General features: G+C 58.8%; 1 protein-coding gene across 1 annotated transcript; it reads right to left on the bottom strand.

Moving 5' to 3' along the window:
• ANO7 (anoctamin 7) lies at positions 1-27,418 on the bottom strand. Its single transcript, XM_036857691.1, is given in 28 exon segments — positions 1-340; positions 406-525; positions 902-992; positions 3,665-3,807; positions 4,075-4,280; positions 5,577-5,713; positions 6,738-6,835; positions 8,495-8,549; positions 8,847-8,958; positions 9,726-9,828; positions 9,904-10,000; positions 10,676-10,815; positions 10,884-11,027; positions 12,352-12,401; positions 12,404-12,435; positions 13,047-13,137; positions 14,639-14,804; positions 15,705-15,793; positions 15,796-15,814; positions 16,630-16,687; positions 17,574-17,659; positions 17,661-17,711; positions 18,421-18,528; positions 19,198-19,383; positions 25,145-25,311; positions 25,804-25,861; positions 27,303-27,349; positions 27,352-27,418. Coding segments are annotated over 28 exon segments (2,796 nt in total). The 3' UTR covers positions 1-265.

Genomic DNA, 27,418 nt, shown 5'->3' with positions numbered 1-27,418 from the left:
GTGAGGAGACAGCACTGGTCCGTGGGGCTGGGCATGAGCTGCCTGATACCCCCGGGGCCCCCCGGGCACGGCGTGCCCAGCGCTCCAGGTACCACGCTGCAGTTGGCCGGCCGTGGGCGCCACAGCAGGCCTGGGAGGCCTGAGGGGCCAGGAGACGGGCTGTGGCCTCTGAGGGTGGTGAGCCTTTGACAGCTCCGCATCTCCCGCCCGCCCTCCAGGTGGGGCTGCTCTCAGGGCGACCCCTGTGCCTCTGGCTCCTGGCAGCCTAGGCTTGTGGGCCCAGATTCATCTCTGAGCCCAAGGGCTGGTCCTCTTCCGCCCCGTTTGTTCCAAAAAGAACCTGTTTTCAGGAAAGGGCAGAGGAGGCGCGGGACAGCAGCAGAGCACGGGTGGCGGGGCGCTCACCTCGTTCTCGGCCAGCGCCTGCTTGGCCAGGTAGCACTCCCGCTTCACCTTGATCTCCACAGATCCGGGGATGTCAGGCACCAAGAGGTCAAGGACTCGGCCGACGGAGAACGCCATGTGCTGGGAGCAGGGGGCAGGGCGCCCTCACCCCTTGGCAAAACAAGTGCCCAGAGTGGCCTTCGTGGGGCCGTATGTGGGCACCTGCTCCCCAGGTGTGGGTTGAGCTGGACAGCAAAAGCATCAGTGCAGAAAGGGAAACTCCTGGAAGAGGCAGAGGCCACAGCGACAGAGACCACCCCCAGCTTCCACGGGACACTCCGCAGGGCCCAGGGCATTCTGATGTCCACACGGCTGGAGACGGGGGCCAGGCAGAGGACTGTGACCTGACCAAGGTGACACAGCAGTGAGCGCCCTTGGTCACGCCAACCCCTGCGCACCTTGTCCTGGGATTAGGCAAAGTACTGGGGGTGGGGAGTGGGGCCCACCATGCTGGTACCTCACACACGATGATGAAGGCCAGGCGGATGGCCAGAAGATTCCAGTGGGTCCGGGCATGACGTCCATCATCCCCCCTGAAAGCCCGATACCTGCAGGAGACACGGGGCTCAGTGGGGAGCTGGGCTGAGGGTGCCAGACGCACTTCTCAGCTTCTCCTCCTCCTCCCCACCGGCTGGGCTTACCACCGAGGGTGCTGGAAGCAGGGAATGTCCCCACGCAGGCTGCTCGGACAGTACCTTTTGCTGTAACTCTTGGGGTTTCAAAGGGGTGGAGGGGCTGCCTTGGCCCATTCCCCTACCAGACTGAACTGAGCCCCACGGTGGCAAATGCCTCCTCATCCCGCAGATGTGACAACCCAGTACGTCTGTGCTTCTACAGGTGATGTCAACCTACCTACACCGGGAGAACATGCCATTATGTGAGACCAGCTGTCCACCCTGCCGGCACTGCCTGCCCGGCCAGCTCCTCTACTATCCTGAGCATGACGCTGGGCTTTGCTGGCTAGTTCAGATTGAATGGTCATCTTGCCGTCCTTTCACATCCTCCCGTATTTCTGTGTTGTGGTAAGAAAGCATTACCAGGGCCAACTTTGTAGGAAAAGAAAAAAGCCAAAAATCTTGAAAATAAAAATTCCCCAAAGAATGGGCTATACTTTAAGTGGCTAAACGAGACAGGACAGAAGGGACACACCGTGGGAGCTGGGAGACAGTTATGCAGTGCTGAGGCCCAGAAAGACAGATAAACAGGAGAGAGTGCTCAAGACACATGGGGGAATGGAGATGCTCCAACAGCAGAGAAGGTAAGGGAGCCGGAGAAGCACTGCCTGAAGGCATAGAATGCAGTTGTTCCAGAACTAAAGAAAGGCATCACTCTAGACCAGTGGCACCTGCTGAGTCTCAGTGAGAAACATAAATAAACCCTACCATGACAAGTACCTGTTAGTGACACAAATCAAGGAAAATGAGAAAAAAATCTTAAATGCAACGAATGCTTCTAACAAGAAAAGCCAGTGCACGAAAGAGAAATATTTAGAAAGAGCTGAGGGAAAATAACCCTTAACCTAGAATTTTATACCTGCCATTTGAAGGACAAAGTGAACATACTTAAGAGTTTACCAGCCACACCGTTCCTAAAAGTGCCTATTAAAGGATAAACTTCAGGGAGAAGAAAAATGAACTCAGAGGAAAGACAATGCATAAGAAAACACTGTAGCCACAGAAGTTAATGAAATACACCAGAGTTGTGATTAACAAATGACTAAAAGTGTTTTGTCTTCTTCCAGTAGTAAAATTAAAGTCTGAACAATAAAGTTTAGAAGCCTGACCTAATGGGTATGTATAGAACCTTGCTCCAAAATTAATAAAGATTCTGTTTAGGTTCACTTGAAACGTATGCAAAAATCCATTGTGACCAGCAGATCCTAAAGGAAGACTCAACAAGTGTGAGGTTTACATCATATCAACTCTTCAGGCTCTCTGACCTCCATGCAGTTAAACTACAAATGATTTTTTAAAAGTAGCAAAAACAGGGCTTCCCTGGTGGCGCAGTGGTTGAGAATCTGCCTGCCAATGCAGGGGACACGGGTTCGAGCCCTGGTCTGGGAGGATCCCACATGCCACGGAGCGACTAAGCCCGTGAGCCACAATTGCTGAGCCTGCGCGTCTGGAGCCTGTGCTCCGCAACGGGAGAGGCCACGATAGTGAGAGGCCCGCGCACCGCGATGAAGAGTGGCCCCCACTTGCCGCAACTAGAGAAAGCCCTCACACAGAAACGAAGACCCAACACAGCCATAAATAAATAAATAAATAAAAATTTAAAAAAAAAAAAAAAAAGCTCTTATTTAAAAAAAAAAAAAAGTAGCAAAAACAAAACTCTGTGTGTTTGGGAAATTACTTTCCTAAGTGATTCATGGATAAATAGGTAAATCACAATTGAAGTGATGAAATATTTAGAAGTGAAGGATAGAAGTATTATCAACACTAGTGGAATGAAGCTTTTAAAAAGTATGTTCAGGGGCTTCCCTGGTGGTGCAGTGGTTAAGAATCCGCCTGCCAATGCAGGGGACACGGGTTCGAGCCCTGGTCCGGGAAGATCCCACGTGCCGTGGAGCAACTAAGCCTGGGCGCCACAACTCCTGAGCCTGCACTCTGGAGCCCGCGAGCCACAACTACTGAAGCCCGCACGCCTAGAGCCTGTGCTCCACAACAAGAGAAGCCACCGCAATGAGAAGCCCGCGCGCTGCAACGAAGAGTAGCCCCCGCTCGCCACAACTAGAGAAAGCCCACGCACAGCAACAAAGACCCAAAGCAGCCAAAAATCAATAAATTTATTAAAAGTATGTTCAAATAAATTTATAGACACATAATTTGTTTATTAAAACCCAAGAAGTCTGAAATGAGTTAAGGTTTCAACTCCAGAAAATTGATTTTCAAGAGGAAATACACGTACTATATCTGGAAAGAAAATGGGGCCATAACTACAAAACGAGGTCTTAAGAGAATATAAGTTCATGTCGTTACATTCTAAAGCTTAACTGAAACAGTTTTCCGTAAAAACAAATACTAAATACCAAAATTGACTCAAGAAGAACTAGAAAAAGTAAAGAAGCTTGTACCCATGAAAGGAATGGGGTTGGTGATCACGACCTCTCCCGCAAGGCAGCAACCCGGCTGGCGAGGCCCCGGAGGCGGGAAGCGAGGGGCGCGAGGCCCTCCCCGCCCCGCCCCTCCCGGTAGGAGCCCCGCCCCCGGCACCGCCTCACCTGCACGTGCGGTGGGGCGGGGCGGCAAAAGCGGGCGGGGCGCGCGCCAGCGTGAAGTTGACGGAGCCGCGCAGGTTGCGGGCGCGGCTCCACTGGTGGTAGGTGCGCGGCGGCAAGTCGGACGAGAAGGCCAGCAGGAGGGCCTGGGCGGCCGGCGACGCCGCGCGCCCCGCCCGGCCCCGCCCGGCCCCGCTCTCCCCGCCCCGCCCCGCCCGGCCCCGCTCTCCCCGCCCCGCCCAGCGTAGCCCCGCTCTCCCCGCCCCGCCCCGCCCGGCCCCGCTCTCCCCGCCCCGCCCCGCCCGGCCCCGCTCTCCCCGCCCCGCCCCGCCCGGCACCGCTCTCCCCGCCCCGCCCGGCACCGCTCTCCCCCGCGGACACTCCCCGACCCCGGGCCGGCCCCGCGCGCTCACGTTGCCGATGACCGCCAGGCGGGTGATGGCCGCCAGGATGTGGAACCAGATGCCGATGTCCTGCGCGCACTCGGCCACGGGTCGCCGGCGCTCGCGGCCGAACTTGAGCGCGTCCAGGCGGATCTCCACCCGGTCGTTGAGCAGGGCGAAGAGCGGCGCGAGGAGGCAGGCGGCCACGAAGACGGTGATGAAGCCGGAGTGCAGCACTGCGGGGGTCGGTGGTCGCCGCCAGGCCCTCCGGTAGCCACGGCCCGCCAACCCTGACCCCTGCCCGCCCGGTTGCAGCTGGTGGGAAGGGCCACGCGCGCCTGCGACCAATGGCCGACACCGCCCACCGTAAACCCTTCACCTGCGCCCTTCAGGGGAAGCCCCTGCCTGTGCACAGCAGCCCTGGCCTCTGGCCATTCCTGCTCCTCCTGCCTGTTACTCATCCCGCAGGCTCGGCAGCAGGGCTCCTTCCCTCAGGAAGCCTCCCGGGACTGCTCTCCCCGAGTTGGATGCGTCTCTGGCTGGTCCTGGGCCACCCCATGCTCCCTGAGGTCAGGGACTCTAACAGTCCTCCCCACTGCTTGTCACCCTGTGGACTCGTGGCAGGCGTGGCAGTAGAACCTGCTTCTGATTTTAGGGCTGATTCTAGGAAGGGGCTCCTTGAAAGGGGTTCCTGGCCCTTAGGTAAAATTCCTAAGGAGAGCATGGGGTCCCATTGCCTTTTGTCCAGTGGAGTAGAGACACAGGTCAACCCGGCTCACGTTGTCATGAAAAACCGTGTCTCTCCCTCGTGAGCCTTCTCCCTTTTCTCCACAGAACTATGCCACTACTGTCACCCCTTTTGCTGTGGCTGCCGGGGAGCTCACAGCAATGTGTTGGCTCAGATGCAGCACTTCAGATTGTGCCATGATTCTCTCCCCTATTATCAAAGAGAAGGGCCTGGCTGCAGGGACCGGTGCCCGCATTAGATGCGGACTCTGGCCTCAAAAACTGCAGTCACCCCATGCGGGGAATGAGCCCCAGGCCTAGGCCTCCACCTGGCAAGGGCACTGGAGGGTCCAGCGAAGAGTGCGGGCATTGAGAAAATGTCTGGACAAAATCAACTCCCCAGAGGTGTAAACTTACCTCTCAGGGGGCCTTTGCCCTCACCCCCAGGGCTGGCTCTCCTGAGTACCCCACTTCTCTCCTCATTTCCTACAGGGGGCTCTGGCCCAGGCTTTCCAGGGCGGGGGGAGATTAAGGCCACTCCAAGAGAGCCCCATCAACTGCCCCAGGTCCTCTTCCAAACCCCAGCGCCCAGGGTGCTGCCATTGCTGCCCTCAGCCAGGCTTTCCTGGGCGCTCCCCACTCTGGCCGCCACAATTCCTGATCTTTGCAGGCCTGGCTCCATCAGGGACCCTTACATCATGTTTCAAGGCAGATGTAGACAGGAATGCTGAGACTGGAAGCCCCCCTCAGTAGTACGGCTGCCCCTCCCCGCGCACGGTGGCCGCGGCCACCGCCATGGCTCCTACCCATCTCAAGGTGCCCGTCAAAGAGGCCCTGGAAGGGCAGAAGCTCGAAGTCTGCCTGCCTCCCAGGGCACCTGGCCAGCCCTGCCTTCCTCTCCTTGGAGCGGAGCCGGGACCTCTGCCACCAGCCCCCTAGCTCCCTGGAGACAGAAACCCCCAGGACGATGGTCCTGTCCTCCCAAGCCGGGTCCTGGTCGCTCTGCAAGCAAAGGTCAGCAGGAGGAGGAGGGTCTGGGGCCACAGGGTGGGCAGTGCGAGGGTGAGGCCTTTTGCACCTACGGCAGCAGGGGTGGGGGCGAGGGCGTGCCAAGCTCCCCTGCAGAGCCCTCAGGCAAGTCAGCGTCACTCAGAGGAGATGTGGGGGGATTGATTCCTCCCGGAACGGTAAGGAGGCGCAGGGAGCTGTGTCAGGGCTGGGAGGGAGCAGATGAGGACAGTGGGGTGCACGTGTGTGCATGTGTGTCGCTCACTAGCCCAGCTACACCTGCCTGTTGTAATCTTGAATTCAGCTTCGTGGCACCACCTGCCCTGAGTCAGGGCCACGCCCACAGAGGGCACGTGGCTTGGCCAAGGTCTGACAGCCACGGTTTCGGGAGCCCGGGAGTGTTGCCAGGGAGCGGCCATCACAGGGAGATCGGGTGTGTGGGGATGCTGGAGGGCGTCCAGGTTGGGTCCAGCCTCGGGCTGGATAAGAGGCCATGCCTGGACAGGCCATTGCAAGGGCTCTGGCATGGGAGGGGCCCCAGTTGCCTTGATTGGGGCCCCAGTGGTGCCAGTGGGTGGCACTGGGGAGCTGGGACCCCAGTGTCCCCGTTAAGAACGCCCCGGCCCAGCCACAGTGGGCTGCAGACAGGATGGACCGGCATGGATGGGGCAGGGCACAGGAACCCAGGCTTCCTCCCCTCCAAAGCTGGCCCCTGGGCAAGAGAACTCAATAAGCACCTGCCTACACGGGTGGAGGCGTCAGAGAGCCTGTGGGGCAGGTGGCTGGGGCCGACCCTCCCCCACAGCACCGGAGTCACTGGGGTCCAGGAGGGGCCGGACCTGCCTTCCCGCCAACCTCTTCTCCCAGCTGGGGCTGGACTGGGGGCTGCGGCCCCAGACACTTCCGGGTCCCACGGTCCCTGGATGCTTCCCAGGGACGGGTTGGGGTGGGTGACTCACGGGACAAGAATCTCCTGCACGTTGTAGATGATCTGCTTGCCCACCATGATGACCAGGAGCTCCTGTGCCAACTCAGTGAGGCAGCCTCCGGCCGCACACTACAACATCAGGGCTCCAGGTTAGCTTGTGGGAGGGACCAGCCTCACGGCTGCCTATCCTTCTCTGTGCCTTGAAGGTGGCCCCTGCCATGCCCTCATCCCCCTTTCAGACATGCCAGGGGCACCTTGAGGACTGCAGAGACCCTCCTTCCCTCCCTCCCCCTTCCTGACCTCATTCAAGCCCCCGCAGTCTTCCCCAGGTCCCGCGGGCGGACTGTCACGGGAACACCAGAAGCACGGCTGTACGGCAACCCTGGGCTCTTCTGGGAACCCACATGGGGTCACATGGGGTTGACCCTAGCCTGTGGCTCCAGGGAGGACCCAGGATGCAGGCAGGCCTCACCAATCAGTGACCTGGTCAAGCCAGTGAGAGGTGGGCCTGGGGCTTTTATGGGGAGCTTGTGGGACAGCATGCCTTGCACTGGCTACTAAGCTAGAGGGTGTCGTCCTGTGCTCTTGGGATGTCAGCCCACACTGCAGAATGTCTTCCCTACCAGGTGAGGAGAGCCTGCTTAAGGAACCAGCCGATGCTTGGGAAAGCAGTGCAACATTGTTTAAACACCTGGATCCAGCCATACCTGAGTTCATAGAGTCCTGTATTTTCAACAGAGGAGCCAATGAAACTCCATGTTTTGTTGAAACCATTTTGAGTTGGGAACTTTTCCCACTGATAAGTGATAACAAAGCTGCCTGACTGCTGTGCATCATGTGCAGTCATGCCCTGAGTTGTGGTCCCATCTGCCCTGTCCCTGGAAAGCCCCTCCCCTCTCATGCGAAAATGGAGAGTGTCCCTTGGGGGGCAGCCACTTTGCAGGCAGCTGTCGGGTTGGGTCACAGCCCAGACCCATGGGAAGTTGCTGTTCTCCCTCCTGCATCAGGGAGAAGAGGGTCTTTCAGGTGAGGTGCTCCACAGGAGCTGTTGGACTCCCAGCCGGGTCCCCTTGGCCCAGCCTAGAGGCCACCTGTGGACTGTTCAAGACACCCACTCATGCTGCTTCGTGGTGTGCTTGGCCCTCAGCCAGTAAGGAACCACATGCACATTTTGAGGGATTTTCTACAATGTCTCAGAGGGCGTGGGGCACGGTTGAGCTCACAAGCCTACAGTGGTGACCCCCCCCTCAAGTACTCGTGGGTGCACCTCCTTCTGCACAGCCCCTGCCCCTTGCATGCTTCCCAGGGTGACACCCACACCCATTACTTGAGTCCGGGTCTTTGCCTGGGGGTCTGCTCTGGGGGAACCCACCCTACAGTGATTCTTCATCCTGCACAAACCAGCTTCCACTTTCTGGAAAAACAGGTTCACCCTGGCTCTCAAAGCTGCTGGGCTGTGCAGGTGAGCCTGCTTGTGCTTGGGGGGTGGGGCGAGGGGGCGCCTTGGGGAGAAGCCCCGTGAGGGTCGCCAGCCTCTGCACCCCCCATGTGCCAGCCGAGCTCGTGGCCGCGAAAGCGGCTCACGGTCCATCCCTGTGACTGGAGCTCGGCTCAGGTGTGAATCGGGTGCCATCGGGGACACGCGGATTGTGAGTGTTCCGTGGACGGCTGTCCCGAGTGGGGTCTGGGGAGGGGCAGAGCGGTGCGCAGGGGTTGGCGGGGCGGGGGCAGAAGAGCGGCTGACGGAAGGCGAAGGGAGCGCACAAGGCGGGGTCCTCGCGCGCTCACCTCCTCGCTGCGGACCCCAGGCGAGGTGTGGCAGTTGCCCGGGTGGCCCACGAACCTGGGGGAGAACCATGCCCTCTGCTCCCGCGGCCGCCTGCAGCCCACCTGGCGGAAGCACGAGGGGCACCGCGAGCCGGACCCCTGCGCCGCCCCCGCCTTCCCCGCGTGTCTGGAGCCCACAGTGGGCGGGGCGAGGGCGGGACCGACGTGTGTGGCGCGGCCGGGCCGCGGGTGGCGGGGCGGGGCCGAGAGCGATGGGGGTGTGGCCGGATGGGGGCGGGGCCAGCTGGGCGTGGTCGGTGTGGGCGTGGCCGGGGCGCGGCCGGGCAGGGGGCGGCGGGTGCCGCGCGCTGACCTGCCCTTGAAGAAGGCGATGTAGGTGGGCGAGGAGTAGAAGTTGACGAACTGGAAGATGAACAGCTTGAGGGTGAAGGCGTCCTCGAACTTGGTCTGCGTCCGGTGCGTCTCTGCGGCACAGCGAGCGCCTGTCGTCAGCACCTCACCGGCGCAGGAAGTGAGGAAAGGGCCGCGTCGCCCGGGTCTTTTAAAGAAATTCATTCAAGAAGGGGGCCAAGTGTGGCGTTTCTAACTGTAAAACCATCTAAAAGCGTTAGGTTGGTAAAGGAAGAGCTGGGGCAAGTGACAGTAAAAAGTAACATGATGCGGCTCAGGAAAGCGGACTGGGGCACCGGTCTGGGGGCTGGGCGGAGAGGGTGCCCAGCAAGCAGGTGCTGAGGTGGAGGTGGGGCCGGAGCGGGACACACAGCCCCACCGTTGCAGGAACGTTACCGGTGGCTCCCCCAGGGCCCTGTCCCTGGACCCTCACCTGGAGCCTCTCCCCGGGCCGCCTGCCCACCCCCCATTCTCTCCGCGGCACTCTGGGCCCGCACCGGCCTCCCTCGCTGTGCGCTGACCTCTGTCCCTCTCCTAGACCAGGACTGCAACTTGTGCAATTTGTGGAACGGATGGATTTGTCCTTAGGAAATGGAAGGGGGTCAGAGAAAGGGGGGAGAGGCAGGCAGAGACGGGCAAGGATTCCTGCCGATGCGGGGCGAGGCCTGGGGTGCCCCCCTCTCCCCCCACCGAGGCCCTGCTCACTGCCATTTAAGGGACCTTGGGGGGAGGATGCGGCACGTCCCACCCGTGCCTCATTCAGATATGACAAAAGTCATGTTCTGATTCGGTCCAGCAGGGCTGGGTCCCTGGTCAGCACCCCGCCGGCCTCGGCACTCACCCCATTTCGTCAGGACGCGGGCCAGGGCCACGTAGACCTTGGAGAGGTTGAGAATGAAGACAAGGTTAACCGTGGACCGCATGAGGCTGGCGACGCATGACGCCTGATAGGAGATGGCAGGGTGACGGAGGGGTCATCAGAGCCCACCACCTGCCCAGCAGGAGCAGTGGAAGCTCACCCAGGCTGCGAGGGGGGTGTTGTCTGGCCTGGACACGGTGACGGCCATGATGGCCCGGTGCAGGACGATGGACACCAGGCACATGACCACCACGGCCGCCCGTGGGGCAGCCAGGTGCTTGAGCCCCGCTGCTGCAGCCCTGGCACCCCAGCGCCCTCAAGCCACACCCCCCACGGCAGCTCCGTCGCTGCTCCCACTCCTAGACCAGGCTGTGCTCCCTGCCTCTTCTTGGTGGGGTTGCTGGGCAGTGGGGGGGTGGCAGGCAGGGAGAGGTGGGGGAGGGCAGTCATTGAGAATTAGAGGGTGGGTGACCTCCGGCTGTCAGAGGGGCCTCTGTGCATTGTTGTCAGCCCCAGGTGCTCAAGACCCATTCCTCCTACTCCCCTCGTACTTGGGAATTCCTTGACATCTAAGGGGGTCAGTTAGAAAGCCCCTCTGACTGGAAGACAAGACAGGGTGAGGTGGACCCCTGTGCTGGGATTCCCCCCCCCGCCCCGCCGCCATGCTTGAAAGATGCCCTGGGCCCACAGCCATGCGGGAAACCTTCCCAGAGCCCCCTGCCCGACACACACCTCTTACGTCCCAGATCCCCTAGCTTGGCCCCTCCCTGGAACCCAGGTACACGGGGGCCTTTCTGAGGACATCAAGGGTCTTGTGGGTCCCAGAGGAAGCATCAGGCCCCAGCCCCAAGGCAGGAAGGGGGACGCAGCTGCCCCATGAGGCTCAGGAGGGCAGAGGCATGATGGGGGGCGGACGGCAGCGGGGACCCCTCACCATCGTCATGACCACCGCGGAGCCGGCCAGTACCCGGTGCAGGCGGCTTCTCTTGGGGAAGTAGGGCTCACCCTCACCGGCGATGGGATTCACAGCTGTTGTGGGAGCAGAGGCGGCAGACTGGGGCCTCGGCCGCTCCTGGAGGGGAGCCGGTGCTTAGCGGGGGTGCGCGCTCAGGGAGCGGCCTCTGTCCGGGGACGACCCACCTCGATGTCCTCGTAGTCGGAGCAGCCCCAGCGGCAGGCCAGCGTGGAGCTCTTCCGCTCCCAGAACTCCCAGAGCGGCATGGCCCACAGCGCCATGAACAAGCTGAAGAAGACGGTGCCGCCGTGGTCGAAGAAACGGCCAGCCTGCGGCGGGGGCGTGCGGTTCACGCGTGCTTGGGACTGGTGGTCCTTCACTCCCTTCTCTCCCTCCCTTTAGGAAAGGCCACGCCTGTCCTATGTGTGCCCATCAGTGTATTCTAGAGGCAGTGACTCGTCTCCTAGTGCACAGGGAGGGAGGAAGGTTGCCCCAGGAGGGCCCACGCCCGGAGTCTCACCGTACCCAGGTTAGATAATTTAGATGAGATTGGGGACTTTTTGCATTGTTGATATTTAGATGAGATTTTGGACTTAGAGTTGATGCTGCAGTGGGTGAGACTCCAGGGACACTGGGTTGGGGGTGAATGTATTTTGCACATGGGATGGACATAAAATTTTGGGGGCCAGAGGGTGGACTGTAGTGAATTGAACTGTGGCCCCCATAAGATATGTCCACCTGGAACCTCAGAATATAGCCTTACTTGGAAAAAAGGGCTTTGCATGTGTAATCAGGGTAAGGGTCTCCATATGAGAGCACCCTGGATTAGGGGGAGGGCCTAAAAACAATGACAAATCCCTATAAGAGAAGGGGAGACAGACACAGAGACACACAGAGGGAGAGGCCATGTGAAGACGGAGGCAGAGATGGGAGAGATGCAGCCTCAGCCAGTGAACAGTGGGATTCCTGGCAGCCACCAGAAACCAGGACAGAGGCCCAGAGCCAGTTCTCCAGAGGGAACCAGCCCTGCTAACCCTTCCATACTGGACTCTGGCCTTCAAAACTGTGAGAAAATCAATTTGTTGTTTTAAACCCCCCGTTTGTGGTAATTTGTCACAGCAGCCCTAGGAAACTGGTACAGATGGATTCCCAGCAGTGTGTCAAAGGTGTCTCTGTCTGTGGGTCCTTCCTGGGCACCAGGGCTCGAGGCCCAGGGAGTATGGGATGCCGGTGAAGCCGCTGTTCCCACGGAAAAGCTGACACACCCTGGAAGTGTGCGGGCTGACGGGACCCAGAGGGCTTGAGGACCCCAAGGAGCCCCTCGCCCCGGCCTCTTGAATTCTGCTCAGTCCGGCTGTGCCTGAGAACTTCAGGGTTTATCTGCTCGGGGGTCCTCCAGTTGACCTTCTTGGCCAGCCGTACATAATAACAGCAATAACAGTAAAGGCTCCAGATGGACGTCTGCTGGTGCAGGCTCTCTGCTGAGTGCTGCGAGGGGGGCACCAGTCGCAGTTCCAGCCCAGTGGGGACCTTGCCGCCGGGTTACGTAACTCACAGAGGGCTCTGCCTTAGGTGGTGACCGAGCTGGGCTTACGGGCGGGGCGGGGCCAGAACCCAGGGGACTGCCTTCCTCGCCTCACCTGCCCCTCGTACCTGGACCAGGGCACAGGCGCCAGAGAGCAGCCAGAAGGGGCAGTCCAGGGCTCGAAGCTGTCCCCACTGCCGCACAGCTCCTGCCTTCCGGGCGGGGAGGGCAGCTGTGGGGGCTGGGGAGGCGGCCCTCCCCCAGCCCCACCCTCTTGCCCTCTCCTTCCCCACACTGTCTTTGCCAGGCCCAGCATTTCTTTTAAAAAATGTATGCAATGATAATTTTGGAGATAACGTTTTGAAATTTCAGCTCCATAATAGGATAAAACCCAAGTCCAGTTATTTATTTATTGTAAGAAAAGCTTACACTATTGTAAGAAACAAGGACGAGTGCCAATAAAATTAACCTGGGATCACCCTGCCCACCTGTGTCCACCTGGGAGCACACCTGCCCACGTGTGTCCACCTGGGAGCACCCTGCCCACCTGCCAGCCTTCCAGCCATGCTCGCGGGCAGGGCCCTCCGTGACATCTGCCAGCCTTCCAGCCACGCTCGCGGGTAGGGCCCTCCCGTGACATCTGCCAGCCTTCCAGCCGCGCTCGCGGGCAGGGCCTCCATGACATCCTTAAGGCAGGGGTGTGCTCAGTGCTCACCTCTACCCCCAGCTCTGCACAGGGCCTGGCACCTGGGGGTCCCTCTGACCACACACCCACCTCAGGAGGCAAGGGGCAGGCCTGGGAGCTGAGGGGAGAGGACACTACCTGGGTGCGTCTGAGGACACCATGAGACAGCCCACCAGGGACACCAGTGTGCCCGCCCCCGCCGCTGGCACAAGCCAGCCTGTGTAGAGCCCTGCAGGGGGACGCCGGGGTCAGCTGTCAGGGCCCGGGCGGGGAAACCCTGGCAGTTGGCTGTGGGTGGCCTGGGTACCCAGCGCAGGGCTGAGCCCCAGGTGGGGGTCTACACAGCCGCATGTCCTCTGGGGACCACATGCAGCCAGTGGGGGTGGGGGCCTTCTAGGAAGCTGTGAGGGGACCGGTCCTCAGGGAGGAACCCCCTGGCAGCTCTGGGCACAGCTCCGCCCTCCTCGCCCCACCCGGGACTCTGGACCACCCCCATGTTGACCTCGGCACCTGACCCCCCAGGGCTCCAGCCCACTGTGCTTCCCGCCTCCCGGACACCCCTTTCCTGAGCCCCATTCACCTCCAGCCAACATGCCCAGGATGGGTGTCCCCTCCTTGAGAGGCACATCACCCACCGGACTCCAGTCCTGGGTGACTGGGGGTCATTGTGGATGCCTCCGGCTCTGCACCCCACCCCACCGTGGCCAGGCCCCTCAGTCACCCCCAAGCCCTCAAGTGTGCACCCTGTCTGCCTCTCACGGGTCAAGCCCAGATCCACCCCAGCCTGGTGTCCTGTCTGCCCTGCGTGGGCCAGAGTGACCTCTGTAAAATGCAAGTCTGTCCAGGACCGAGACGAGGACCCCACCTGTCGTGCCCCCCATGGCCCTGCGGTCTGGCCTTGCCCTCCTGGGGCCCCGGCCCTCCTTGGCCCCGAGATGCAGCTGCGGGTCCTTCACACGTGGGCTGTGCCTTGGGCGCCAACGCCCTGGCCACAGCCACACCCCCACCCCATCCGGGTCCCCAGTGGCTATGGGTGGCCTCTCCTTGTGTCACCCGAGGCCGGTACACTCCACAAGGGCAGGAACCGCCGCCCTGCTCAGCACCCCAGCACTGCTCGCCATCTTGACAGACGTGTGCATGCGTGATTGAGGGCAGACACATCGCTGTCTTTGGGGCGAGAAAGTACTTCACAAGGTTGGAGCGCAGGACAGGGGGTGGGCGGGGCGAGACTGTGCTGGGCGGGGGTGGGGGGCATGAGCCCATGAGGAGAGCAAGACCTGGGGCCGCCCGGGACAGACAGCTATCCCCAGGGTGCCAGCCTGCCTGGAGGAGGTGAGAGGGCGGCTCTCCCTGGACCCCGGGCAGGGGCGACCTCCGCCAGGTCGGGAGTTCCTGGGGTGGCCCAGGGCTTCCCGGGACGTGTCTGGTGGGCCAGGGACATTGGGGGCTGGAGTCGAAAGGGGGCCCTGGCTTGCAGAAGGGGGTTCCCGGTCCCTCACCAGCGCATGGGGGGTCCCAGAACAGTCCCAGTGCTGGGTTACCTTATGGGGCCAGGTGGTGGGGCAGGGGCGGGGCTCAGCCAGGGAGCGCTGGCCTAGGAAGGGTCAGCATGGCTGGTGGCTGAGCCCCCGGCCCAGCGCCCCTCTTGGGGGCACCCATTAGCAAACTGTTACCCTGAAGACCAAGCTGGGGTCCCAGGAGGCCCCGAGGGCGGTGGGCACGAGATTCACTGAGCCGGGCGAAGTAGAAGGCCACCTTCTCCCCGAAGTACCTGCGCACGTGGTCCAGAGGCTGGTACTTGTGCCACTGGCGCCAGCGGGCCCAGGGCTGGAGCCGGACCTGCCGCTGGGTGAGGCCCAGGGCCCGTGGGCCCTCTGAGGGTGTCGTCAAGGGGCCCTGGGGATGAGAAGCGGTCGGGCGGGGAGGATCCAGGCTGGTCTGGGCACCCTCCCCCAACCCGGCACTAGTCTAGGTGTGGGGGGCCTCAGGGCAGGGCGAGGCCCACAGGTGGCCCCTGGCCCAGCATGGGCACACGGCAGACCAACCCCAGGATGCAGGGTTGCTGCTCGAGGGCAAAAGAATCACTTTGGGGGCTGGGGGTCCAGGAAGGCCTCTCTGAGGAGGGGACATCTGTGCTGAGCCCCTCGGCCTGGGGTCCGAGTCCAGGGCAGAGGAAGGGCCTGGAGGGGTGGCCCTGGGAGGAGCCAGTGACCGTGGTCCAGAGCGGGCTCCGCGTCTCTGGGTGAGGGTTCTGCCGACCCCGTGCCGTGCAGCCCTGGCCAGCAGGGAGAGCGAGGCCCCCCGAGCGTGATGGAGCAGGCCTGAGTGCCCAGGCACTTCCCGTGCACATCCACATTCACCCCCGCGGTGGCTTCCCGGGACCGACTGTGCCCCAGTCACACAGCAGTGGGTGCGGGACTGACCTGGGGCCCTGAGGCCCCGCTGCCCCTTCGTGCGGCTCTGGGGGCCTCATGGGGAGTAAACAGCCTCCTGACCCATGCAGTGGGCATTTTGTCAAGGGTGACGGTAAGGCTGACCGAGTCCGGTACGGTGGCAGCTGGCGTGGTGAGCACATCCCCCACCCCGGTCTTGTGAGGAACTCGGTGACCTCCCCATCCCCCCGAGAGAGAAGCTGCTCGGGGAGACGACAGGCCGCAGCGGGGCCCTGGCCACACCACGGGTGTGCTGCTGCCCCGCATCCCTGGGCGGGACCTGGGGTCCTCGTCATCCAGAAACTCCCCCCCCCCCGGCGGCAGCCTGACCAACCCGCCCCGCCCCTCCAGCCCCCGGACTCACGTCGTGCAGGGGGAAGGCTGCGCTGAAGACCCCCTCCCCCAGCAGCTGGTCGGTCCCAAACAGGCGTTTCCTCTCGTGGCCGTAGGGGTCTTGGCCAGGATCTCGAACAGCTGGGGGTGGCAGGGATGGCACTGGTCACCTGTCATGTGATGGCAGGGCAGGGACACCCGGGCCCTCCCGTCTTGGGGCTGAGCCCACAGACAGCCTCCCGAGGCCTCCTGGCGACGATGGCGAGGGTACACCCAGCTCTTCCTCGTGTCACCGGCTCACACAGCCCCCAAGGGTGGCGATCGTTCTCACGCTTGGTAGATGGGAGACCTTGGCTGGGACGCTCGGCTCATGGGAGTCGAGTCTGGATGTGAACCCACGCCCTGGCTAAGCGCAGCCCGCCCTGGGCCCTCGCTCTGGGCAGGAGTCAGCTTCCACCTGGAGGCCTGTGTCGGGCGCGGCCCAGCCCCTGCTGGGCAGCCCACGTGGCCTGTGCCCTTCGGTTGTCAGCAGCCGGTTCTCCCGGGCAGGTCTGTCCCAGCCCCTCCCTCACCATAGGCCAGGCGCTGCCCATGCGTCTCAGGGACGCTCAGCCTCTGGTCGGCTCTGCCCGTGGTTCCCGTCCTCACTGACCAACTGGACTCACACCTGCCCAGTCCCCGTGGTCTTGGCAAGTCCCACAGATCCTTGAAGGTGGTACCCATTCGGGGCCCTGGGGGGCCCTGAATGGCATGGAGCAGGGCCCCAGCTGTGCTCCCCTTGTGCAGTGAGGTGGGGGCAGCCTCCAAGCATCCAGCCCCTCACCCCCCCGGGACCTCATCCCTCTGGTCAGGACAAAGGCGAGCCTTCCTGTGTCCGCAGAGACCTCTGCTGCCTGCTGGGGGCCGGGAGGTCTGGGGCCACAGGCCTCTCAGAGCTGGGTCAGGACCCCACTCACAATCTGGTGCCTGTAGGTGATGGGGAAGAAGGTGGCCTGGTTCTCACTCCCGAGGAACCTGTGGGCGCAGAGTCAGAACTCAGGTGCCTGCGCCTCAACCAGGCCTCAGAGAGTGACCACCGCCACCAGGCAGCATGGGCAGCTCCCGTTTGGGCCTTTTCCTTTCCTGAGGGTACGGCAGGACATCACAGAAATCCCCCCAGGGTGGGGGAGAGTGGACTGCACTTGGGCAGAGGAGACCACGGACATCTGCATCCCCTGAAGCTCCAAACTCGGGACCAAAGGCCTCTGGGTGGTGTCTGGTGGTAGCCTGTGTGGACAGGTGGTTGACCAGAGGGCCCTCCCTGGGACACCAGAACGTTGGGGATTCCCTGTGTGGGGACACGTGTGGGTGAGGCTGAATCCCCCCACCAGCCCGGTAAGGAGGTGTCGTCAGCATGGGGTTTTCTGGTGCTGGCCACCCACACGGGTCCCCCCAGGCCTGGACACTGCCCTAAACTGCCTGCTGGGTGTGTGGCTGTGTGACCTGCTTTGGGCAGTAAAATGTGAATGGAAGAAGGGATCCAGGAGCCAGTGTGGACTGACCGCTTGCATTTTCTGTGTGAGATGGAGCCTGAACCCGCCTGGGCCCCAGGACACCCTGCCCACCCACCACGGACATGGAGCTGAGCAGGAAGTGGACCTTCACGTCCAGCCACTGAGGTTTGGGGGATGCTTGTTCCGCAGCACAACCTGCCTACCTGACTGATACAGACGACGTGTAGATAATGCAGACATGCACGAAAGCTCACCCACCTGAGACTCCCAGGCCCTGGGTGAAAACCTCTGGGAAGCAGAGAGTTTAGGGGAAGAGCAGCAGGTTTTGGTTCACTCATTCGTTGATTCTTTCATCCATCCCAGGGCCCTGTGTGAGGCTGTCTGGCAGAGTGGTGGGGCCATCTTACCTGGACAGATTGCTCACTTTGAACTGGCAAGAGTAAGACTTGGGGGGCATGTCGGGCACGTCCTCCAGCAGGATGTTGGGGACCCCACAGCCACTCCAGCAGGCTGGCTGCCCAGTTGGAGGCCTGGTCGGGCAACTCCTGGAAGGAATTGTCAGTTGCCCCTCCCCGTCCTGAGGGGACGCGGACACCAGGCGGTGGGGTGTGGGCGTGTGGGTTTGCAAACCAGGCACCCAGGCTCCCGCCCTCCCCCGGCTCTGCTGTGGGCCCTGCGGAAAGACCAGGCGAGCCCCTTCCCCTTTCCGGGCCTCAGGCTCCAGGGCTGCTCTGCTGGTCAATTTGAGGCCCAGAGCCTCTCACAGCAAGGAGGGCAAGAGGGTGGTGGCACGTCTCTTTTTCCACCCGCACACCATGACGGTCCCAGGCAGCCCACAGACTGGGCAGTAGAGCAGCCCCCAGGCCTGTCAACCGGAGGTCAACTGGGAGCCGCTGCCCCTGCACCCTGTGCCCCTGCCTGCAGGGCTGGCCCTCAGCAGGAGGCCTGGTGGAGGTCCAGCCTGGAGGGGGGCCCAGATGGCCCGCTCAGAGCCTTGGCTGCCGCACGCGCTGCCCGCCCCTCCCCTGAGCCCACCGTGGGGGCACCACCCCTCACCCGACTTGGCCACAAGGCTTCTAGGAGCACCGTGGAATTGGTGGGGGCGGGGTGGCAGGGACCCTCCGGGACACGGAGTGGGGATCCCCCAGGGCTGTCAGCACTGCTGGCTGCCCCCGGGAACTGGGGTGCCATCACGAGCGATCCTGGCTGTGGGGCGCCTCCAGGCCCTCTCTGCCCCCCGCGCGCCCTGGGTACCTGCAGGGGCAGCTTCAGACCCAGGTCCTCCGCGTAATAGCGGAGCACAGCCCAAGGGGCGCTGAAGAGGAGGTAGCGCACCACGCTGTCCTCGTCCTGGACGTCTCGCTGCCGGGACGGGGGGCTCTGTGAGAGCCTGGGGTGCAGCATGCGTGTACACGTGTGTGCCTGTGGCATGTGCGGTCATCTTTATGCGCGTGTGTGCACACGTGTGCGTGCGTGTTTTGTGGGTGCACGTGTGTGTGCCGTGTCTGTGTGCGTGTGCATTCACACTCTTAGGAAAAGATGCATTTCTGTAGCCATGGTAACAGCTCACCAGCGCCGCTTTAAACCTATTTGATAGAAGGCAGCTTACCTCTGTGGACCTGCCTCTGTGGACCTGCCTCTGTGGACCTGTGGAAGCCGGCAGAGGGGCCGCTCCTGTTTGGAAGCCAGCCAAGCAGCGCCAGACTGTCACCGCGAGGCCGCCACCTGGCTGTCCTGACCTCCATGGGCAAGAAACTCTTCAGACAACGAACGCCCGTCTGGGCCTTCGACAAGCCACTGGGCATCTGTGTATGTTATGCACGTACAACAGAGGTGTGCACACCTGGGGTGTGTACACATGGGTGGGCCTGGCCGTGTGTCTGTGTGCAGGCGCGTGCCAGGCTCTCCTGGAGCCGGAGCTGGGGACTTTCAGTTCCAGGGCCCAGCGTCTCTGTCCCAGGGCCTGGCGTCTCTGCTGAGTGCACCTGCTTTCCCGAACTGCCCTCTTCAGTGGCTCTCAGCCCTCGCTACCATATCACAGCCATCGGGATCCCCGAAAGGCCAGAAGCCCAGGGGGCAGGCATGGGCCTCCCCAGCTGGCTGTGACGTGGGCTGAGAGCTGAGGGCCACCATCCGGACTGAAGGCTGAGGGCGCTTTGGGCAGCGTGTGGCTTTGGGCAGCGTGGTCCCCACGCCCAAGGAGGACGCAGCCCAGTTCTGGAGGAAGGTTTGGCAAAGTCATGTGACCACACCTGTGAGCCACACTGTTTCCATCGTACAGGGCAGCTTTGCAGCCCCTCCCTGCACCAGGCTGTCAAGTGGATCCAAACCCGGAAGGGGAGGGGTCTTGGCCCCAATCCCACGGTGTGTATGTCTGCCAACTCTTAAGGCAGCTCTGGAAGGGAGTGCAGCCGGCTGTGGGCCGGGGAGGGCAGCAGGGGGTCCCTTCATGCCTGAAGGACAGGAAACAGAACACGAGGTAGAGGGAAAGCCGCGTGGTCGAAACCAACCAGGACACCGTGATGCTGGGACAGCCAGGCCGACAGCGGAAGGGGTTTGCCACGCATGGAAGCAACAAGGAGGAAGCGTCCAGGATACAAGCACCAGCACCGATGAGAAAATGCGCCCAGCATTGCTATTGGTGGATGGCCTGATAGCAAAAGGTGCAAAAGACACGAAAAGACCGTTCGCAGTACTGGAAGCACAGAGAGCCCATAAACATGCAAAAAATGCTCCATCTCTTTAGGAATCAGGGAAAATGTGAATTAAAACTGCAGCGAGACACCACTGTACACCCACCAGGTTGTAAGAATTGACAACACCAGGTGTTGAGGGCAGTTCCCGCTGTCGGCAGTGCAACGTGCCTGGGGACTCGTGTGGCCCTGCACCGCGCCAGGGACCCTACCCTTAGGAGACAGCCCCGCGAGGGCACGGCACAGGTGCACACGAGAGCACGTACAGCAGCCGATCTTCATAATCGCCCCAAACTGGGAAGAAGTCAAGTGTCTGTGCACACAAGGACAGAGAGGAAGACAGTGGCTTCTCCACAGCAAGGACAGTGGCCAAGTGGCAGCTGTACCAGCGATGCAGGCGAGCCTCGTGAACACTAGGTCAGGAGTGACACTGAGTCCTTCCATCAAGTTCAAACAGACAAAACCAAGCTGTATTGTTTGGTGACGTGAAATGGGGGCAAAAGTGATAAAAAAAAAAAAACCCACAAGAATGTGATTAACATAAAATTCGGGATTGGTTACTCTGATGGCAGAGGCTGTTTCTGGGGAAGAGGGGAAGCCGGTAGGAAAGGAGGGTGGAGGGTGCGGGAGACCGAGGGGATCTAAGTGATACCAACTGTTATAACCGACCTACTGCATGTGAAAGGACGTCTTCAGCTGTTCAATTCTGTAAAACACAGTTATGATTACAAATGTCACCCCTAGACAAAAGCTTTAACGTTGGAGGTGGGACAGATGAATGGAAGGTGGCTTCCGGGCTTTCAGGTGGCCTGAGGGCTTTGGCCTCCTGCGATGGGCGGATATTATACTGGCCTGTGGTTAATGGTCCCATGGGGTGCTCGCTGAAGGGTGAGGCCACCAGCAGGACCTTGGGGCTTGATTTGTTCCAAGCCTCGGGACAGCATGCCCTCAGATCTTGTGGGGCAAGGTCACTGAACGCATGCTGAGCCTGGGGCTCCCCAGCCACCCTACGTACCTGGTCCACAGGTACGGGACGCCCAGGCTCCCGGTGGGCAGTAGGAGCTAGGCACCGGCTGCTCCTCTGTGTCTCCCTCCCAGGCCCTCCCTGGTCCTCGTGGGGGTGAGAGGGCTCAGGAGAGCTTCCGGGACAGCCCTGCATTGGACCACGGGGGAAACTGAGCCCTGGAGAGGGGCTGGGGTCTGCCCTCTGGCTCCCCTGTGGCCCCCATCCCTGCAGAGTGAGCCCCAAACTCCTCAGGAGTCTATGTGGGTCTTGAAGGACGCTGAGAGTGGGTCACATCGGCCTTAGCTCCCTGCCGTAGAGACTGTAAAAGCTGGACAAAGCATAGGAAGCAGTGGATGCCGGGCTAAGGCCCTCGAGAGAAGGGAAGCATTCGCTTCATCTCTCTCCCTAATGGCGTTTTCCACCCTGCAGGGCAGGGCCACAGAGCCCAGAGGGAGCAGAGGCATTGCCGGGTGAGGGGCGGGGGTCAGAATCAGGGGCTGCTAAGGGGCCTTGGGCTTGAGGGGAGTTGCGTGGAGAGGATGGAGACACAGGTCTGTGAGGAGATCCGGGGGTCCTTGGAGCTGCTGGCTGCTGGCTAACAGAGACTCAGGAAGCACAGAGCTGGAGCTCCAGCCACACAGGGAGGAGGGAGACTGTCGGCCACTCTGGCTTTCCAGCTGAGCCTCCTGGGCGATACCACAGGGGTGAGGACTGCACCTTCGGGATGAGTGCAGAACTGAAGCGGGCCGGAGCTGACACCTGAAACCAAGCTCAGGCCCATCAAGGTGACCTGCCAGTCATTGGACCACCTGCCAGAACAAAGCTCAACACTGTACAGGAAGGTGACAGAGTCAACAGAGACCCAGAGGTGAACCATACGGTGGAGCTAGCGGAAAAGGCGTAAAATAATGACAGTTATTAAGTTAAAAGAGAAAAAAAGGGTAAAGAATGGACACAATTGTCCGATTAACAACTGGAATATTTTGAGAGAGAATTAGAATCTATGAAAAGGAATCAAATGAACATTCTGAAATAGCAAAGCAGAGACTTCCCCGGTGGTCCGGTGGTTAAGACTCCATGCTTCCACTGCAGGGGGTGCTAGTTCGATCCTTGGTTGGGGAACTAATAAGATCCCGCATGCCGTGTGGTGCAGCCAAAAATAAAAAATAAAATAAAATAAAATAGCAAAACACAGCATATGAAATTAAGAACTCATTGGACGTGTTTAATAGTAGACTAGACTCAACAGAAGACAGGATTGCTGAACTTAAGGACAGACCAGTAGAAAAAATGGAGTTCAGAGCAAAAAGAATGGCACGAACAGAACAGGGTACAAACAGGATAGGGTCATGGTCAAAGGCCCAACAGACTGTAATCTGAGAACCAGGAGAGAGTAGGAAAGAAGCAATCTTTGAACAAGAATGTTCAAGAATTTCCAAATCTGATGAAATAAATCAGTTCAAAGATTCAAAAAGCTCAGTGAGCTCCAAACAGGATTAAAAAACTAGGAAATCATTGTACAGCATACCTTTGCTGTATTAAAGATAAAGAGAAATCTTAAAAGCAGCAAGAAAAAAAACCATATTATTTTCAGGGGAAAAATAATAAAACAGGCACATGATTTCTCAACTGAAACAACGGAGGCCAAAAAACAATGGAATGGTATCTTTAAAGGGTAGGGGAAAATACTGCAAACTAAAATTCTTTATCCAGTGGAAATGTTCTTCAGAAATGAAGGTTAAGTGAAGATATTCTCAGACAATCAAAATCTGAGAGATTTAGTCCCAGACACATGCTCTACAGGAAATACTAAAGGGAATTCTTCAGGCTGAAGGGAATACTCAGGTGCAAGTGCAAGAACGAATGAACAGACCAAGAGGATAAATAAACAGGTAAATGTAAAAGTAAAACTCTCTCTATTTACAGATGGCATGATCTTGTGTATAGAAAATCCAAAAGAACTCACTACAAACGCTATTAGAACTAATAACAGGTTTGGCAAGTTTGCAGGATACAAAATTAACATACAAAACAACTGTATTTCTATACACTAGCAATAAGCAAGCTGAAAATAAAACAAAGAAAAACAATTCCATTTATAACAGCTCCCCCCAAAATAACCTGAACAAATTTAACAACAAAAAAAGTGTAAGATGTATACACTGAAAAGTACCAAATATTGTTGAAATAAGTTGAAGAAGCACTAACTAGATAAACGCAAAAATATCCCATGTGCATGAATGAGAGGACTTAACATTGTGAAGACAGCAATACTCCCCAGACTGATCTACAGATTCAGCACAGTCCCTATCAAAATCTTAGCTGACTTTTTTTTTTTTTTTGCAGAAATTGACAAGTTTAAAATTCATATGGAAACACGTGAGACCCAGAATAGCCAAAACAATGTAGAAAAAGGAGAACAAAATTTTAGGACTCACAATTTTTGATTTCAAAACTCACTACAAAGATAGGATAATCAAGACAGAGTAGCACCAGCATAAGGACAGACATATAGATCAACGGAATATATTTGAGATTTCGAAAATAAACCCATATATTTTATTGTCATTTTTTAAAACAAAGAGGCCAACAATTCAATGGGAAAAGAATAGTGATTTCAACAAATGATGCTGGGACAAGTGAATTTTCACAAGCAAAAGAATGAATTTGGACCCTTACTTCACACCATATACAAAAATTAACTCAAAGTGGAGTTAAGATGGTAAATTAATAAAATATCTATACCCCAATTAAAAAAAAAAAGAAAAGAATGGGATGTGTTTGTATGTACTGATGTGAAGAGCTTTCTAAAATTTTGTGAAGAACAAAAAACAACAGCAGAAATCTATCTACTTTTAAAACATCTACGTAAGTGTGTGTATGTGTTAAAAAAAAAAAAAGATAAGTTAAATATCACAGACCTAAGGTTTTTTTTGTTTTGTTCTCAGTTTTTTTTTTTTGGCCACACCACGCAGCTTGTGGGATCTCAGTTCCCCGAACAGGGATTGAACCCAGGCCCTCGGAAGTGAGAGCGCAGAGTCCTAACTGCTAGACCGCCAGGGAATTCCCCAGACCTAAGTATAAGGACTAAAATGATAAAACTTTTTAGGAAAAAACATAGTTGTAAGTCTTAATGACCTGGTTTAGGCAATGATTTCTTAGATACGACACCAAAAGCAAGGCAATAAAAGAGAAGATTGGTAAGATGGTCTTCATCAAAATTAAAGACCTATCTGCTTCAAAGCACATCATCAAGAAAGTGAAAAAGGCAACCCATAGACTGGGAGAAAAAATATGTATGCAAATCATATATCTATTAAGGGACTTGTATCCAGAACATAAAAGAACTTTTACAATTCAATGATAAAAAGACAAACAACCTAATTTTAAAAAAAAATAAATTTATTTATTTATTTATTTTTGGCTGCGTTGGGTCCTCGTTGCTGCATGTGGGCTTTCTCTAGTTGTGGTGCACGGGGGCTACTCTTCATTGCGGTGCGCGGGCTTCTCATTGTGGTGGCTTTTCTTGCTGCGAAGCATGGGCTCTAGGTGCACGGGCTTCAGTAGTTGCAGCACGTGGGCTCAGTAGCTGTGGCTCGAGGGCTCTCGTGTGCAGGCTCAGTAGTTGTGGCGCACGGGCTTAGTTGCTCCACGGCATGTGGGATCTTCCTGGACTAGGGCTCGAACCCGTGTCCCCTGCCTTGGCAGGTGGATTCTTAACCACTGCGCCACCAGGGAAGTCCCACAACCCAATTTTTAAATGGGCAAAGAGTTTGAATAGACATTTCTCTAGAGAAGACATACAGATTGGCAATAACCCTATGAAAACATGCTCAGTACCATCAGTCATTAGGGGAATACAAATCAAAACCACAGTGACATACCGCCCAACAGCCACTAGGACAACTGTAATACCAAGACAGACAATAAGAAGTGTTGGATGGAATGTGGAGAAATTGGAACCTCATTCATTGCTTAGTGGTTTGTAAAATGGCGCAGTCACTTTGGAAAACAGTTTGACGGTTCCTCAGAATGTTAAACATCGAGTTACCATATGACCTGGAAATTCCACTCAGTGGTATACGCCCCCGCACCCCCAATGAACACTTACATTAACACAAAATCTTGTACGTGATCTCATTGCTCCATGAATCACAATAACCCCCAACATGGAAACAACACAAATGTTTGTCATCACTACTTTCGGGTATAAACTTAGAAGTGGGATTGCCGGATCATACGGTAATTCTGTGTTTAATTTTTTGAGGAACCGCCATACCGTTCTCCACCGCAGCCGCGCCATTTCACCTTCCCGGCAGCAGGGCACGAGGGTTCCAGTTTCTCCACGGCCTCCCCAGCACTTGTTTTCTGCTTTGTTGTTGTCGTTTAACCATCCTAACGGGTGCGAGGTTAGGGCATCTACTTTTAGCACGGGTCTTTCCGGTGCTGCGTGGAGAACAGGGTTGGCAGGTGGGCACTGGGAGCCCAGGTGGGCACTGGTGCAGAACTCAGGGGAGATTACGGTGGCTCAGGGCAGACAGGAGCCGCGGGGCGGGGAGTGAGGAGAAGTGGATCCGATCCACTTTGAAGGTAGAGAAAGCGTGGGGCACAGGAGAGCAGGGTCTGAGGTGACTTGGAGTTTGTCCCGAGGCCAAAGCAGGAGGGAGGCGGTCGCCCCCTCTGCCCTCAAGCCCTCTCCAGCTCCCCCCATCAGTAGGGACCCCCTTTCCTGCTGTGTGCTGTTCACCCCACCCTCCGGCACAGCGGCTGGCACCAGAGCTGGCTCCAGAGATGGTGCTGGGCGAGCGAGGGGAGGCCTGGCTCCTGGGGACGGTGACCCGGGCCCCGTCCTCCCGCTGCCACCCCTGGGCACCCCATCTGTGTCCCCAGCCCCAGTACCAACATAGGCACGGCTGGCAGATGCTGGGAGGGGCTCACCGATCCAGGGCTTGGTGGGGCTTCCCACCCTGCTGGTGGCTGCCTGGCGTCCAGCTGGCTGGAAGGAAGGGGGAGGGGTGGCAGCTTCTGACCACGTGGCCAGAAGGGCTCACGGCACAGGTGCATCCGGGGGTGAGGCCAGCCCCGGGCCTCTCCAGCCTCTCCGGGGGCTTCCACGGGCCACTGAGCACCTGGGCTGTGGGCAGCATGGGCAGGACCCGGGGCGCCCACCGTGCTGGCCTCCAGAGGCTGGAGAAGAGCTGGACGGCCCCTAAGTGCCCTTCGGATAGGCCAGAGGTGGTCACGGCGCCCAGAGGGTGGAATCCTTCTGCGTTTCTAGATGTTCCAGGTGAGTGTTTCCCCCGAGGCTGTGTTTTGGGGCAGCAGGAAGGGAGGCACCTGTGTCCACTCTCAGGCCGCGGGGGCGGGGGTGGAGGGCAGCAGCTGGAGGTTTGAGGCCCCGGAGGACCAGGGAAGAGGAACCTCCCTGGCGGGGACTCCCGGGTCTGGGACCCGGAATCTTCCCCAACAGCCTCACTTGGGGTGTCTGTGGCCCCCCAGGGACAGGGGTGGGAACCCTAGAGATGGACTTGGACAAAGGGGGCCCACAACAGGCTGCCCGGAGGGAGTCTCCTGCAGGCCCCAGGAGGTGTGTTCTTCTCCAGGTTTGACCCGGGGACAAAGGTTGAACATGAGTGAGCCTGAGGCCGGGCTGAGGCCCTCAGGATCCTTGGGGCCTCACAGAGTGGCTGACCTGGGCCCCGGGGGTCGGCTGGACCCTGAGACAAGGTGGGGCCGGGTGTTCTCACCCCAGCACACTTTATCAAAAGCGTCTGTACTCACCTGGGCCCAGGGTGACCTAACCCGAACCCCGTCACTAATTGTGGTCCTAACTCTAACCCTAACCTTAACCTAAGTCCTACCCTACGAATAACCTCGCGCACACAGAGCACTGAGCCTCACCCTCACCTAGCCATCTGAAGCGCACCCACGCTCGGACCCTGACCCTAATCCTAAAGCCCATCTCTGCCCTCTGGGGGTGAGGGCGTTCCCTCCCTGTCACTTCTGTGTTCTGATAAATTGGCAAATGCAGAATGAAGCAGACACAACCCAACAAGCACCCACGATCTCTACCCAGACCCAGCACTGGCCACCTCTGCCGTGCTTACGGTTCCGTTTTTAGGCAATTGCGTCACCCTGGTGCGTTGCTCTGTGTCCCCTTCCTTCCCCCTTTGCTGGGGGCCCCCCCCGGCCCCGCCCAGCCTGTCCTGAGGGGTTTCTGCTCATTCCTCAAGGGTTAAGGGCACCTCCCTCTTCCCTTCGCTGGGGCAGGGGAGGGTTTGGGGGGTCGCTGGGGGACGCAGGAGGGAAGACACAGTTGGCGTGCATCCAACCCATCAAGGGCTTGGGGCTGTTGTCTCCCGGGTCCCTGCGTCCACCTCCTAAATCGAGAGCAGACTGAGCCCGGACCCGGGGAGGGGAGGACGGTGAGGAGTTGCCTCTGAGGCGTTGGCTGTGCTCCCGTAAGAGTCCCCCGTCTCTGCCCCGGGGCCACGTCGATCAGGACGGCACTGTCCTCTTCCCGGGCCCGTCCTGCAGCATCGCGCTCCTGCAT

This window comes from Balaenoptera musculus, chromosome 7 (assembly GCF_009873245.2).
Source record: "Balaenoptera musculus isolate JJ_BM4_2016_0621 chromosome 7, mBalMus1.pri.v3, whole genome shotgun sequence".
Taxonomy (NCBI): domain Eukaryota; kingdom Metazoa; phylum Chordata; class Mammalia; order Artiodactyla; family Balaenopteridae; genus Balaenoptera; species Balaenoptera musculus.
Note: the sequence above shows the minus strand (reverse complement) of the source record. Positions and strands in the feature narration are given on the sequence as shown.